General features: G+C 46.6%; 1 protein-coding gene across 2 annotated transcripts in view; it reads left to right on the top strand.

Annotated features, from left to right (window-relative positions):
- Wipi2 (WD repeat domain, phosphoinositide interacting 2) overlaps nucleotides 1-14057 on the top strand; it is a 29455-nt gene that overhangs the window by 480 nt on the left and 14918 nt on the right. The window contains exons 2-3 of one of the 2 annotated variants that reach the window (XM_070033468.1): nucleotides 2574-2627; nucleotides 7155-7237. In XM_070033468.1, the coding sequence (XP_069889569.1) occupies nucleotides 2574-2627; nucleotides 7155-7237 (137 nt within the window). The remainder of the gene's footprint in view (nucleotides 1-2573; nucleotides 2628-7154; nucleotides 7238-14057) is intronic. The other variant, XM_070033469.1, reaches the window with a different exon arrangement.

Genomic DNA, 14057 nt, shown 5'->3' on the forward strand with positions numbered 1-14057 from the left:
CCCGCCTCTCCTCCTTGCTCAGCCCTCTGCCTGCCCCCATCCTCCTCGTTCTTCCCTCTGGCCTTTCTCCTGTCTCCCCAGTATCTGAGCCCTTCTGCACCCCCTCTTGCTCGCTTTCCTTTTTTTTTTTTTTTCTCGTTTAATTTTTTTTTTCTGTTCCATTGCCTTCCATCCCGCTGATCTTATTTCCTCCAGGTAACTCGGTTATCTTCTCCAGGCAAACTTAGCAAAAAAAAAAATAATAATAATAATCATAAAACCTTCTGACCTCCCTCCAATCAAGGGGGAAACTGAGCCACGAGAATTCTTGCAGGGACTTCCCTCACCCCCCCTCCAAGAGTTTTGGCGCTTCAGGAGAGGGGCCATCCCCTGGGGCAAAACAGCTCCTCCTCCCCACCCATTGCCAGCCTGTGGATACCAGACCCTGTTTTTCCAAGTCGCTGTGATGTGGGTGAGAGGCAGGTGGCTCAGGCTGCCTCGATGACCTGTGAGGATAGTTGGAAGATGAGAAAGAAGGATGAGTTATGATACTGGAAGGGAGGAGAGCCATCTTGGGAAATGACTAACAGGAAGTGATGTAAGAGGAGGACCAGGAGTGGGTCACTTGGCATCATGCTAAGTACTTGGTTGGTACTGGCAGAATTGCATTATTTAAGTAGAAAGATACACACACACACACACACACACACACACACACATTTCCTTCCCCAGTTTGAAAGTTACTTGCAGAATGGAAAAATACCCAGATGGAGGTATGCAGAAGGCGCTAAATAGTTCCTCCCCCAAATTCTCCAGATTGGTAAAGACATGGCACAGTGGTGCCATATTGAGAGTTGGAAGAGGGCTCATCAACTGGTCTAGCTACAGATAAAACACTAAAATTGTCTGGGTGTTTACAGATGCTTAATAGCGGAATGAGGATAGGAGTGGAATCTTGTCTCTTAAGTTCTCTCTTCCAGTGTTCTCTCCACTCTGCAGAATTCTGAAAACCAAGTTTAAAAAGACTGGTATAGCAACCTAAAGATTAAAGCTACCAGATACCATAGCCAGCACAAGAAAACTATTTGTGTTGGGTGTGGTGGCTTATACCTATAATCTCAGCTCCTCAGGTGGAGGAGATTGGGAGAATCTTGTTTTGAGGCCAGCTTGGCAAAAAGTTAATGACTAATCTCATCTCAGTGAGCTGTGGTGGTCCATGCCTGTATTCCAGCTATGTAGAAGTCTTTGGGTAGGATTTGGGTCTGGGCCAGCCCAAATAAACATAAAAGGCTACATTTGAAAAGTAAAACATAAGGGGCTGGAGTTATGGCTCAAGTGGTAGAACACCTGCCTAGCAAAGTTGCAAGGCCCAATCAAATCCAAGTACTGCTAGAAAAAGAAAAAAACTATTCTGGCAACCTGTTGCAGTTTGCTATAATTGCAATAAACGATCCAAGTAGGGAAGAAGAAATTTAAAATTCATTACGATTTAATTTATAAGCCTGTAGTATTTGGGGTTTATCTAAATGAAGAGACTCTCCAAAATGTTTTCCATGGCTTTGTTAGCTTCTTACTAGTTATTTATATCAGAAGGAAGTCCATTATAGGTCAACGTTCTTGTTATTTTAAATGAGCCACTAAGTTGCCTATATAATAAGCATGCCCCAATCTTGCCTGAAACAGGACTTTTTTATCCAGACTTGGAATCCTAGTGCCAGAGATGCCTGTGTCATAATTTTGCCTCTATGGAGACCTTGATGTATGTAGTATTAGCGAAAGTCGGTAGCTCCAAGTGAGTTCCACTAAGAATTAGTTCATTGATCAGCCAGTAGGACTGCCAGACTTGTTATAAAGCCGCATTGGAAAGAAATACAGAAGTTCCTATGCAGAGAGTTTATGCCTTCTTCTCTCCTTCCCGGCTCAGAATTTATTTTCTTAGAGGAATGTGGAATGTTCAAAGACTTTTTATTAACTTTATTCTATAGTCAGATCAGAATTATGTAGAAACTAGAGGAACACCATTTTTAGTAAGGCGTCCATGTCGGCCTTAGTCCATGATTGTAAGGGATAGTGGTTAGGGCCAGTTCAGGAGACAGAAGTGTCCTCTACAAGAATGTCAGTTGGTCTGTATCTTTTTTTTTGGTGGTCGTGGGGCTTGAACTCGGCCTGAGTGCTGTCCCTGTGCTCTTCAGCTCAAGGTGAGCACTCTACCACTTGAGCTACAGTGCCACTTCTGGTTTTCTGGTGGTTTATTGGAGATAAGAGTTTCATGGACTTTCCTACCCAGGCTGGCTTTGAACTGAAATCCTCAGATCTCAGCCTCCTGAGTAGCTAGGATTATAGGTTTGAGCCACCAGCGCCCGGCCGGTCTTTATCTTTTAAACTAAGCCTAGCAACACCATATCCCTGGCACTTCAAACTGTCACTGTCTTATCCTCTTTCTTTGTACTGGTCAATATGATTTCAAATGATGTGGTTGGTTTTCCTTTTATTTGCATCGTTATCCTGAAAGTGTGATTTGAGTTTTATTTGCTTTTTACCATGTTTTGTTTTTGATTTTGTTTTGTTTTTGTTTTTGTTTTTGTTTTAACTAGAAGAGAGAAAAAGAGAGCAAGAGCATCTGGTCGTCGTCATCGTGACTATGCCTGGTTAGTTCCCATCCTGGGTCTCTGAAAGTAACTGCAAAAGGCTGGTATTGGAGCCCCTCCTGGCTTTTGGATATTGAAGTTAGACCCAGGCTCACACCTAATGATCCCTCCTAGTTGGGAGGTAGAGATTGGGGGGATCTTGGCCTGCCAAGCCCAGGCAAAAAGCAAAACCCCATTTTAATAAGCTGGGGTTGGTTGTGCATTTCTGTGATCCCAGATTCATAGGAGACCACAGGTAGTAGGATGGTGATCCAAGTTCAGCCTGGACAAAAAATCCCTAGGACTGGGAGCAAGTACAAGGTTGTGAGTTCGAACCCCAGGACTTCCACAGGGGGAAAAAAAAGGTGAAGTTAACTAGTGACTTAAGTGACAAAGGGTCTCTGGACTGTGGAAATAGTGGGGACCACTGTGGGGTGCTGAAATGGCCATGTCTGTCCTAGACAACATTGCTGAAAGGGATAGAAAGAAGATGTGGCTTGGCCTCCCCGGCCTTGATGTCATTCAAGGTCTGGGGGGATTGGCTGCTGGGCTCTGTCCTTGTCTGCAGATCAAGATGGCTTTTAAGGGTCTTCAGCCTTAGAGCTGGGGTCCCTGTGCCTGAGGTGCTGAGGACATTGAGAAAGACAGGGATGACACAGTCCAGCACAATAGCCTGTGGCAAGGAGGCTGCATCGGAAGAAATTTGGTGCAGGAAGGGGCTCTGCTTTGGATCTAGATGGCTTTGAAGGCCTTACGACTGGCCAGGGCAGGCTGCAGTGGAAACTTGTAAGTCTTTGGTAAGAGTTGGGCCTGCCACAGATGGCTTAGAAGGTCCCAAGTGAGGGCGACAGGCCCTGCCGGCTTGCTGGCAGCCTCAGGGCAGCTGCTTCCTGATCCCCTTCACTCCTGTAATCAAGTGCTCACCCCTGTAATCAGGTGTGGCCTTTCAGAAGGAAGACAGTAGAAGGAAGCGTATAAGAAGTGGCTCCTGGAAAAGGAAGAAAAAGATCTTCACATTTCCACTGTTATTACAAGTGGCTGCTTTTTAGATGGGGAATGCTCAAGTTAAATGCAGTGACAGACTTTGGATTGAAGGTGGTAAATGAAGCAGAAGCATTTGTTTGGCTCTCTCCCCAAATTGGAATTAAATGTCTTTAGGGCTTGACCCAAGGGCTATGGTGGGGTCTAGACCAGGGAGTAAGGAAGGAGGTTAGGGACAGAATTCCTGTGCTGCCAGAGGCTCCCTCCTCTAAAAGACAGAGCTGGTCTCTGCTCTGGAGGGAGCAGAACAGAACAACAGGATCTTCTTCTTCTTCTTTTTTTTTTTTTTGCAAGTCCTGGGGCTTGAACTCAGGGCAGGCTCACTGTCCCTGAACTTTTTGCTCAAGGCTAACACTGTACCACTTGAGCCACAATGCCACTTCTGGGTTTTCTTTTTATGTGGTACTCAGAAATCAAACCCAGGGCTTCATGCATGTTAGGCAAGCACTCTACCACTAAGCCACATTCCCAGCCCAGTATTACTACTTTTATTTTAAGTGCTCATGTATATTGCTAATTATCAGTAATAAATAGTGTTATTAGAGCAAATCTCATACTTATCTGCAGTCTCTCCCATTCTTACATCTGGCATTTTATGGTCAGGTGAATCATGAGCTGTGATTAAAGTAGAATCTCTTGTGTGTTGGAAAAATCAAGTGTAAGCACACACACATACACACATGCATATGTGCTGGCCACTGAACCCAGGGCCTTGCTCTCACTGAACCAAGGACCTTGCTACCCTCCTTCCTCAGCCTAGTATAAAACCATTCCCTCTCTCCCCCACCTTACTGGGAAAGGGTCTACTCCTGCTGTATATACTGGATCTGTATCTCAGGACTACCAGTGTTTGTGTTTTTATTTCTTTTTTTTTTTGCCAGTCCTGGAGCTTAAATTCAGAGCCTAACTACTGTCCCTGAGCTTCTTTCACTCAAGGCTAGCACCACTTGAGCCACAGCACCACTTCTGGCTTTTTCTGTATATGTAATACTGAGGAATGGAACCCAGGGCTTCGCACATGCGAGGCAAGCACTCCACCACTAAGCTACATTCCCAGCCCTGTGTTTTTATTTCTTACTAGCTGGAGTACACCCCTGCTTTGTAGACTTTGGGGTTATAATTCTAGAGGAGGCATGTAGCATGCTAAATCAGAGCAGGCATGGTGGTCAAAGCCTTAGTTTGAGCAACTTCTGTCTGGCTGGGAAGGGGAGGGGCACAGTCGAGTGCTTAGATACTTTCCATTTGTTCCAGGACCCGATTCTAAGGCTCACCTACTTGGCCCTTGGGAGAACCCTCCATCCCCCACCCCCCCCAAGCTTACTTTATACTTAAGGCTCATAAGCATATGGTGGTGTGGTTTCTAAGCCAAGGAAGTTAGAAGGAGCAGGGCTGTTAATGGTGGTAGAATGGTCCCAAGGGAATGTAGCACTGCAAAACCAAGGCAGGAAATAGGTTTTGATGCTTGGGATGGAGCCCAGAGCCTCTCAAGTTCTTTGTACTTGTTCTGCCACTGAGTTTCAGGCCCAGCCACAGAAAGTATCTTCATAAAAGCACTGAAGTCTGACCATCTGGTGGGTGTAGGCAAAACAGTTCAAAAGAATTTGTGAGCCATGTTTGGTGGGCACACCTAGAATCCTAGCATTTGGGAGGCTGAGGCAGGAAGATCTCAAGTTTGGGGTTGTTTATTTGTTTGAGGGTTGTTTTGGGTTTTTGTTTGTTTGTTGTTGTTTTTTTTTTTGGTTGGTTGTGGGGCTTGAACTCTGGGCCTGGCCACTGTCCTTGTGCTCTTCAGCTCAAGGTGAGCGCTCTACCTCTGGAGCCACAGCACCACTTCCGGTTTTCTAGTGGTTTATTGGGGATCAGAGTCAATACGGACTTTTCTGCCTGGGCTGGCTTTGAACCGTGATCCTCAGATCTCTCAGGCTGCTGAGTAGCTAGGATTACAGGCGTGAGCCACAGGCACCCAGCTTGTTTGAGGGTTGTTTTTTTTTTTTTTTTTTACCAGTCCTAAGACTTGAACTCAGGGCCTGGGCACTGTCTCTGAGCTTCTTTTGATCAAGGCTAGTGCTCTACATCTAATCTATAGTACCACTTCTGGCTTTTTCTGTTTATACGGTACTGAGGAATTGAACCCAGAGTTTCATGCATGCTAGGCAGCCACCCTACCACTAAGTCATATTCCCAGCCCCTGTTGGTTCTTTATTTATTACCACTCTTCAAAATGTTCACAAGAATTACTAGTAATACCTGAGATAACTAGTTATACATGCAGAGTTGTGGTTTTTTGTTTGTCTGTTTGTTTTGGCAAAGAAAAATCCCATACACTAGTAGATAGGCCTATTTTTGTTCTGTTACACTTCTCTGCAGCCCAGGCTGGTCTCACACTTGTGATCTTTCTGCCTCAGCCTCCCTGGTGCTGAGATTACAGGTGGGTACCACCACCGCTGGATATAATTTAAAATGTTAACAGTGCTGATAACCATTCCATTCTCAACAATGTATTTCGTCGATATGTGTATGGAAGAGGAGGAAGTAGATGATCAAATAAAGTACCTCAGAGTACAGATGCATGAAGGATGAAGTGTCTTACCTTCCTTCTCTCTGGGCTTCCAGTCTGTCTACTTGTTTTCACCAGAGGTCACACATGAAATGCTCTGTGTGACTTCCCACCGCATCCCTCCTGCTCTCTCCTTTCCCTACTTCTACAGCTCTATTTGCTTCTCCCTGCCATCCTTGAAGAGGTAACCCCATGGGGGGGAGGGGGGAGGAAGGCAGGCAGCACCAGGCCCTCAGAGGACTTGCAGCATGGCACTTACCTGGCTCTGCCCTGCCTTCCACCCCACTTGGTCATGTTGCAGCAGGAATGGTGGAGGCCATGTTGGAAAAGACCACCTGGGTGACACCTGTCTTAGGATTTAGAATTCGGTGCTGGCATGAGTGTTTTCAAGTTCTCAGTACATCCCTGTTTCCCAGCATCATCATGCAGCACAGTAGTCTCCAGAAAAGGTTTGTAGATATTAACCAAGAACATTGTATGTGTTCTACTGGCCTAGTAGCCTGCTCCTGGGCCCCGCCCTGGCACACAGGCAGCCATGGGCAGAGATGGGCCTGCTGTAATGCCCTGGACCTACAGGAGGTGAGAGCGAGCTACAGTGAGCTTGTGTGAGAATCAGCTCCTTTAAAAAAAAAAAATTTAAACTGTTATTATAAAGGTGATATATGGGGGCGAGGGGGGAGATGGGAAAGGGAAACAAAGGACGAGGCAACAATGCTTGATAAGAAATGTACTCATTACCTTGCCCATGTAATTGTAACCCCTCTGTACGGTATTTTCACAATAAAAAATAAATGAATAAATAAATAAAATGTCTTATTTATAAAGAAAAAAAAAAGGTGATGTACAGAGGGGTTACAGTTACATAAGTCAAGTAAATAGTACATTTCTTTTTGGACAGTATCACCCCTTCCCTCGTATAACCCTTATTTCTGAATTTGGCTTTTTTGCAGGTCCCTAGCAGTTGGTAGTAAGTCCGGTTATAAGTTTTTCTCCCTTTCTTCTGTGGATAAGCTGGAACAGATCTATGAATGCAGTAAGTGATTGCTTTATTTTTCTCTTCTTAAAAAAATACAGACCTGGCTGGGCACCAGTGGCTCATGCCTGTAATCATAGCTATGCAAGAGGCTGAGATCTGAGGATCGAGGTTCAAAGCCAGCCCATGCAGGAAAAACCCATGAGACTTATCTCTAACCACTGGAAAACTGGAAGCAGCACTGTGGCTCAAGTGGTAGAGTGCCATCCTTGAGCCGAAGAGCTCAAGGACAGCGCGCAGGCCCAGAGTTCAAGCCCCACGACTGACAAACAAAACAGACCAATTGTTTGTGACATGAAATTAAGTCTTAAACACTCTGGTTTAAGTCTAGTACCCCCTGGGCCAGTCTTCTGGTCCCAGCTCCATCTCCTCAGGGGTAACAACTACTGATGCTCCACAGGTGTCCTTCCAGGTCCTCTCCTGTGCATTTGCATAAGTATAAATGTTCACTCAGAATTTATGGACTTTTTTTGTTTTTGATACTTTGCCATATACATACATTACTCTGTAATTTCCCCCTCTGTATGCCATTTAAATCATTTAGGTTGCTTCTAGAACACTCAGACCTTTTCAGCCTCTGTAGGAATGATTTAACTTCTTGAGTTATTTTCTAGCATCTGAGCTACCCACGTGTCAGCGGCCATGTGGAGTAGAGCGAGGGCTGTGAGTTGAGTGGCGGTGGAGCAGTGGAAAGACTGAGCTTGGGCTTCTTGATGATCATTCACTTACTATTGGCTTTCAATGGACTACCTCATTTCTAGGTAGTTCCTTTTTACTGTTTATAGAACAGAAATAAAATGCCCATGTATGGAGTTGTCTGATTAGAAATCAGTGGCTCTATAAAGCAGTATTTGCAGAAGGAGTTTTAAGTACAGACCCTCACTGAAATTATTAAGATTCTCCCGGAGATCTGAGATGTCCAGGTCCCTTGAATCCTTTGTTCAGTTTCCCCCAGTGGAAGCATGTTGCAAAGCCTCCGCACCAGAACAGTGCTATCGTCGCCCTGCAGGTTTATTGTACCCATGTTCTGAGTTCTAATCCTATATTGATTCCTGTATCCTCCATAAGATATGGACCAGAACCCCCTCAGCCTCCTACCACAGCCCCTAATCCTGGCAACTCAAATTGTCTTCCTCTCTCAGGTTGGAAAGTTGTATTAGGTTTTTTGTTGCTAGAACAAAATACTTGAGACAAGACAACTTGGGAAGAAAAGATACACTTTTTGGAGATAAGTGCCAGCAATGCAGTACTGAGCCATATGGGAATAATAGCATGTGTGATTTTGAAGAAACTGACCATATCCAGGGGCTGCACCATTTTACCTACCCGCCAGCAATAAGTGTTTCAGCCCCTTGGTTTTGTGCCATTGCTGACATTTGGTATTACCATATATTCGAGTGGCAGGGTACTTTCAGTATGTTCCTTGTCCTCTTCTGGCTGGTGACGGTGAACGTCTTTGGTGCTCCATACCACCTGCGTGTCCCCCTAAGCAAACTGTCGGGTCACCTGTGCCCACTCTAACTCAGTTGGTTCTGTAGTGTTGAGCGTCCTGGTGTCTGGCTAGCCATGGGGCCTGGATCTGCATGGAGCTTTTGGAGCAGATCTGAGCGCCTGTGGAGCCTTGTTTCAGGGAGTAAGGAGTGTGCCGTTTGTAATGACCTGGCTGTAGTTTGGACAGTGGGTTGTGGATCTTTATCATTCTAGCTGTGTACAAGGCTGAAGCTGGAACATATTGGAAAAGAAACAGGTAGGATTGACAGTCCACACGTGTGTGTACACCCTGCTAACAGAATGTGAACACTCAACTGTGAAGTACAGAGGTTAGCCACCAGGAGGGGAGGGGCCTGGCCTCCTGCCTTCAGGCACCCTCCCTTGCTCCAGTGGCCCATTGTCTATTGTCTATTACCCAGAAGAAGTGCCTGTCAGGGCCCTTTCCAGAGAGGGATGGCCAGGCTTGGTGCAGCCTTCTACTACTGTCTTAGCTTTGCTCCTCTGTGGTCACAGCCTCTGGTGCTTACTAAACTTCCCACCTGAGCTCCCTATTCAGGAGGCCTTTCCTCTGTACCTCTCCCCACATGACCAAGGGGTGAGGTAGGTGTGACCCAGCTCACTGACCTGGAGCACCCAGCATTCTTGATCTCCAACAGGACCTTCCCCCCCAGAGGATGAAAGGTAGCCCTGTCTCTGGCCTTCACGAATGGCTGAAACATTGACTGAATTTATGTCCCTATGAAGTACCTAGGTCATGCTCTCAAACCCTTGTCAATTACTACAGACGTCCTCACGGTCCTCAGGCAGACATTGCTATGTATGGCCTGATGTGTGGATCTAACTGGGTCTAGTGGCTCACACCTGTAATCCCAGCTAATCAGGAGGCTGAGACCTAGAGGATGGCAGTTCAAGGCAAGCCAGGGAAGAATGATAAGATGAATGACAAGATATTTTCTGGTTAACCAGTAAAATGCCAGATTGGAGATATGGCTCACTTGGTGTAGCACCAGCAGATCAAGCAAACAGGAACTAACACACACACAAAAGCTAATCTTCATTCTTCATGATGTGGACTCACTTGGCTGGCTTTTGGTGGAGTAGCTTGTGATGTGTTGACAGTGTCTGTAAGAAGGAACTAGACCCTGGCCAGCAAGCGATTTTGTGTTCATTCTTGAGTAAGCTTTGGTTTTAAAACTATATGAAGCAGACAGAGCGTTTTCAGGTGCACACTTCAAACCTAAGACATCCTTCTGTTGAGGAGTAAAAGGATGTGTGCCTTAGGAGCAGCTTGGCCTCTTGAGTGTATATGCATGTGTGTGTGTGAAGTGTGCGTACAAGATTGTTTCATAGGGGCTGGGAAGGTGGCTCAGTGGTAGAGTGCTTGCCTTGCATGCATGAAGCCCTGGGTTCAATTCCTCAGCACCACATAAGCAAAAAAAGCCAGAAGTGGTGCTGTGGCTCAAGAGGTAGAGCGCTCGCTTTGAGCTGAAGAGCTGAGGGACAAAACTTAGGCCCATGGGGCTGGGAAGATGGCTCAGTGGTAGAGTGCTTGCCTTGCATGCATGAGACCCTAGGTTCGATTCCTCAACACCACATAAGCAGAAAAAGCCAGAAGTGGCTCTGTGGCTTAAGTGGTAGAGCACTAGCCTTGAGCTGAAGAGCCCAGAGAGGGCACCCAGGCCCAGAGTTCAGGCCCCACAACCAACAACAACAACAAAAAAAGATTGTTTCATAGCACTCTATTGCAGGGGGACAGCAAGGACCCTCACTTATCCCAGGGTTGGCTGGTCCCTCTCATCAGTCCACCAGAAAGTCAGATCTTTATGGCTGTGACAGAAAGAATGAACCAGAACTGGTCTTGGAAAGAAAGAAGCTAGGCAAGTATTCTTCTATACCTTGAAAATGTACTAGGAACCACAGCCTGTGGCTGGCAGCATTGTAAGCCTCACTGCCTCCACCGATGTTGTTACCCACAGAGCCCAGGGGCCCAGCTCCCACATGCTTTGCCTGTTAGCGCCTGTATGGTGCTTTGAAGGTGCATAATGCTCCCAGGCAAGGCCTCTCATCCCATTCCTCCCCCACCCCCACCCCCACCCTGGTAGGCAGAAAGGTAAATGACCAGCTTTATAATTTGTAAAATTGTCCTGGGAAGTTAGTGTGGTATGCTTTCCTTGCGTGTTGTGAGCTGAGCTGGAGAGAGATGCATGGTAAAGCACTCCTGAAAGCTGGCAGACCCCACACTGGCACCGTCATCTGCATCTTCGGGTTGGGCACTGATGTTTCTATCTGCCTGTGTTGGCTATAATATTCATTTCAGTGAGATCTGTGGTAATGGAGTCTAGGGACACAGATCCAACATCCAGCAGACTCATGGGAAGCATCTTGTGTTGATAATTTACCTGCTTTATCTCCACTCTCCAGTCAGCACATCAAAAGCACATCAAAACTTCCTCCCTCCCATCCAGTAATTAATTCTCCAAGTCAGAGCTCACACCACCAGTGCCCAGGAGGAAAGTTTGCAGGAACTGGGGCAGAGGCCACCTAGACAAGTCCTGAGAGCCTGGCCTGGCCACTTGAGGTCAGCGATGTTTGTGCTCATTCCCTCCCTGTCAGCCATGTGCTCTGCCTGGTTTTGACAGTGTGTCACCATAAATCATGTTTCTCGCGTGACTCTCCTGCCTTGTGCTCCCTGCCTGTGAGCGCAGAGCTGCCTGCGCTGGCATTGATGCCCTGAGGGCCAAATGTGCTTGTGTGGTAGTGGTTCTGGAGGGTGAGGTGGATACCACTCACTCCTGGTGGACAGGAGGTCTTGGCCTCTGCCTGGCTGCTTTGGAAAGCTGGCTATCTACAGATAGCCACCAGAAGACTAGGCAGTTGGCCTGTGCCCCTAGATTCCACGACCTTATCAGGACACCTGGGCCATGGGCAGATCCCCGGAAAGGCTGCCCTGCAGCATGCCCATGTCCGCCTGGCCTAGCTCGTGACTTGATAGAGTGCCCTGCTACACTCATCAGCTTCTTGCATCAGATCTTCATATGTCAGCCAAAGTTCATCTGGCTTCCGTGTGTGTGTGTGTGTGTGTGTGTGTGTGTGTGTGTGTGTGTGTGTGTGTGTGTGTGTGTGTGTGTGTGTGTGTGTGTGTGGTGCGTGTGGTGCGTGTGTGCACATGTGCGTGTGAAATGTGATTCACACCTATATGGCATATAAAGAAACTTGTTGGGCCGGGCGCCAGTGGCTCACGCCTGTAATCCTAGCTGCTCAGGAGACTGAGATCTGAGGATCATGGTTCAAAGCCAGCCTGGGCAGGAAAGACTGTGAGACTCTTATCTCCAATAAACCACCAGAAAACCGGAAGTGGCGCTGTGGCTGTAGCGGTAGAGTGCTCACCTTGAGCTAAAGAGCTCAGGAACCGCGCCCAAGCCTAGAGTTCAAGCCTCACCACTGACAAAAAGGAAAAAAAAAAACCTGTTGTGAGGCTTAGTATATTTACTAAGTTGTGCAGCTTACCATAATCTAGTTGTAAAACATTTTTATCATCTCCCTAAGACAGCCTGCTTTCATTAGCAGTTACTCCCCGGCTCCCCCAGCACCTCGACTAATCTACTTTCTGCTCCTATGAACTGGCTTGCTGTCTGGACCTTTCACATAAATGCAGGGTGGTGGCCAGCCTCCTGCACAGTGCCATCGGGGAACCTGGCAGGAAGAGCTTTTCTTTGAAATTTCAGGAGAGATAAGAGTTGACACCAAATGGTCAAAGTTTGCATTTAATCAATCTAGGTATGGTGTATGTATAGCCTCGTACTGGTTCTTAAAAGTCTGAGAGAAATAAGCCTCTACTGCTTTTCACAGAATTTCCTGAAAGCCATAGTAGGGAAGGAAAATGGGCAGCCCCCCATCTGGTGGGTTTTGCCCTCTCTGCACTGGCATTGACACAGCTGAATACGATGTGTCCTTCACAGCCAGCAGACATCACCTGCTGCTTAGGTTGTGACTGCCATCTCTCCAGCCTCGTCCTTTTTTCACGCTCCACCCTCCTGCTCCATGTGCACTGTCAAGGGGGTGCTGCAGAGCCTCCAGGCCTTCCTGCCCCAGGAGGTGAAGTGTACACACAGCACATTTGTGACTGCTAGATAGATCTGTGTGTAATGTGTTTCCCATGCTCGGAGTGTGAATATTATTATTCCCATAATGGCCTAATGGCCTAGCTGCTAAGGATAAAACTGCTATCAGCATTCTCATACGAGTCCTTCTCACTGTATGGCCTAGGCTAGTCTCAAACCTGAGACTACATACAGGTGGTTATGCCTGACTTTTTTTTTTTTTTTTTTTTGTCGGTCGTGGGGCTTAAACTCTGGGCCTCGGCACTGTCCCTCAGTTCTTCAGCTTAAGGCGAATGCTCTAGCGCTTGAGCCACAGCGCTACTTCTGGTTTTCTAGTGGTTTATTGGACATAAGAGTCTCATGGACCTTCCTGCCCGGGCTGCAATCCTCAGATCTCAGCCTCCTGAGTAGCTAGGATTACAGGCATGAGCCACCAGCTCCCAGCTACTGTCTTTTTTTTTTTTTAATTGTGGTTATAAAGGTGATGTACAGGGGAGTTTACAGTTACATAACATAACAGATTTTTTTTTTTTTTGTCGGTCTTGGGGCCTAAACTCTGGGCCTGGGTGTTATCCCTCAGCTCAAGGCTAGTGCTCTACCATTTGAGCCACAGTGCCACCTCTGGCTTTTTCCTCGTATGTGGTGCTGAGGAATTGAACCCAGGGCCTCATGCCTACAAGGCAAGCACTCTTACCACTGAGCCCCCTTCCCAGCCCAGCCCCTGTAGCCGTCTTTTGAAAGCATATGTTTTCATTCCTTATGTATAAATACTATAGTGGGATCTTTGGCTAAGTACTGTACTTTGTGTGTGTGTGTACACGCGCGCACGTATGTGTGCACGTGCACATATACACATGCTAATTCTGGAGCTTGAACTCAGGACCTGGGTACTGTCCCAGGGCTTTTTTGTTCAAGGCTAATGCTCTTATCACTAGAGCCACAGCTCCACTTTGGCTTTTGGTGATTGATTGCAAATAAGTCTCATGGACTTTCCTTCCCAGACTGGCTTTGAACCTCAATCCTCAGATCTCAGCCTCCTTAATAACTAGAATTTCAGGTGTGAGCCACAGGTGCCTGGCACTTTCTCACTTTTTTTTCCTTTTGTGTCAGTCTTTTTTTATTTAGCATATTTTCATGTTTATTTACTTCATAGCATATTCTATACCACATTTTGTTTATTCATCTGATAATGAACATTTGTTTTTTCCACTTTTTGGCTATTTTGAATA

Source organism: Dipodomys merriami, unplaced genomic scaffold (genome assembly GCF_024711535.1).
Source record: "Dipodomys merriami isolate MVZ:Mamm:240054 unplaced genomic scaffold, mDipMer1.0.p SCAF_22, whole genome shotgun sequence".
In the NCBI taxonomy this organism is placed as follows: domain Eukaryota; kingdom Metazoa; phylum Chordata; class Mammalia; order Rodentia; family Heteromyidae; genus Dipodomys; species Dipodomys merriami.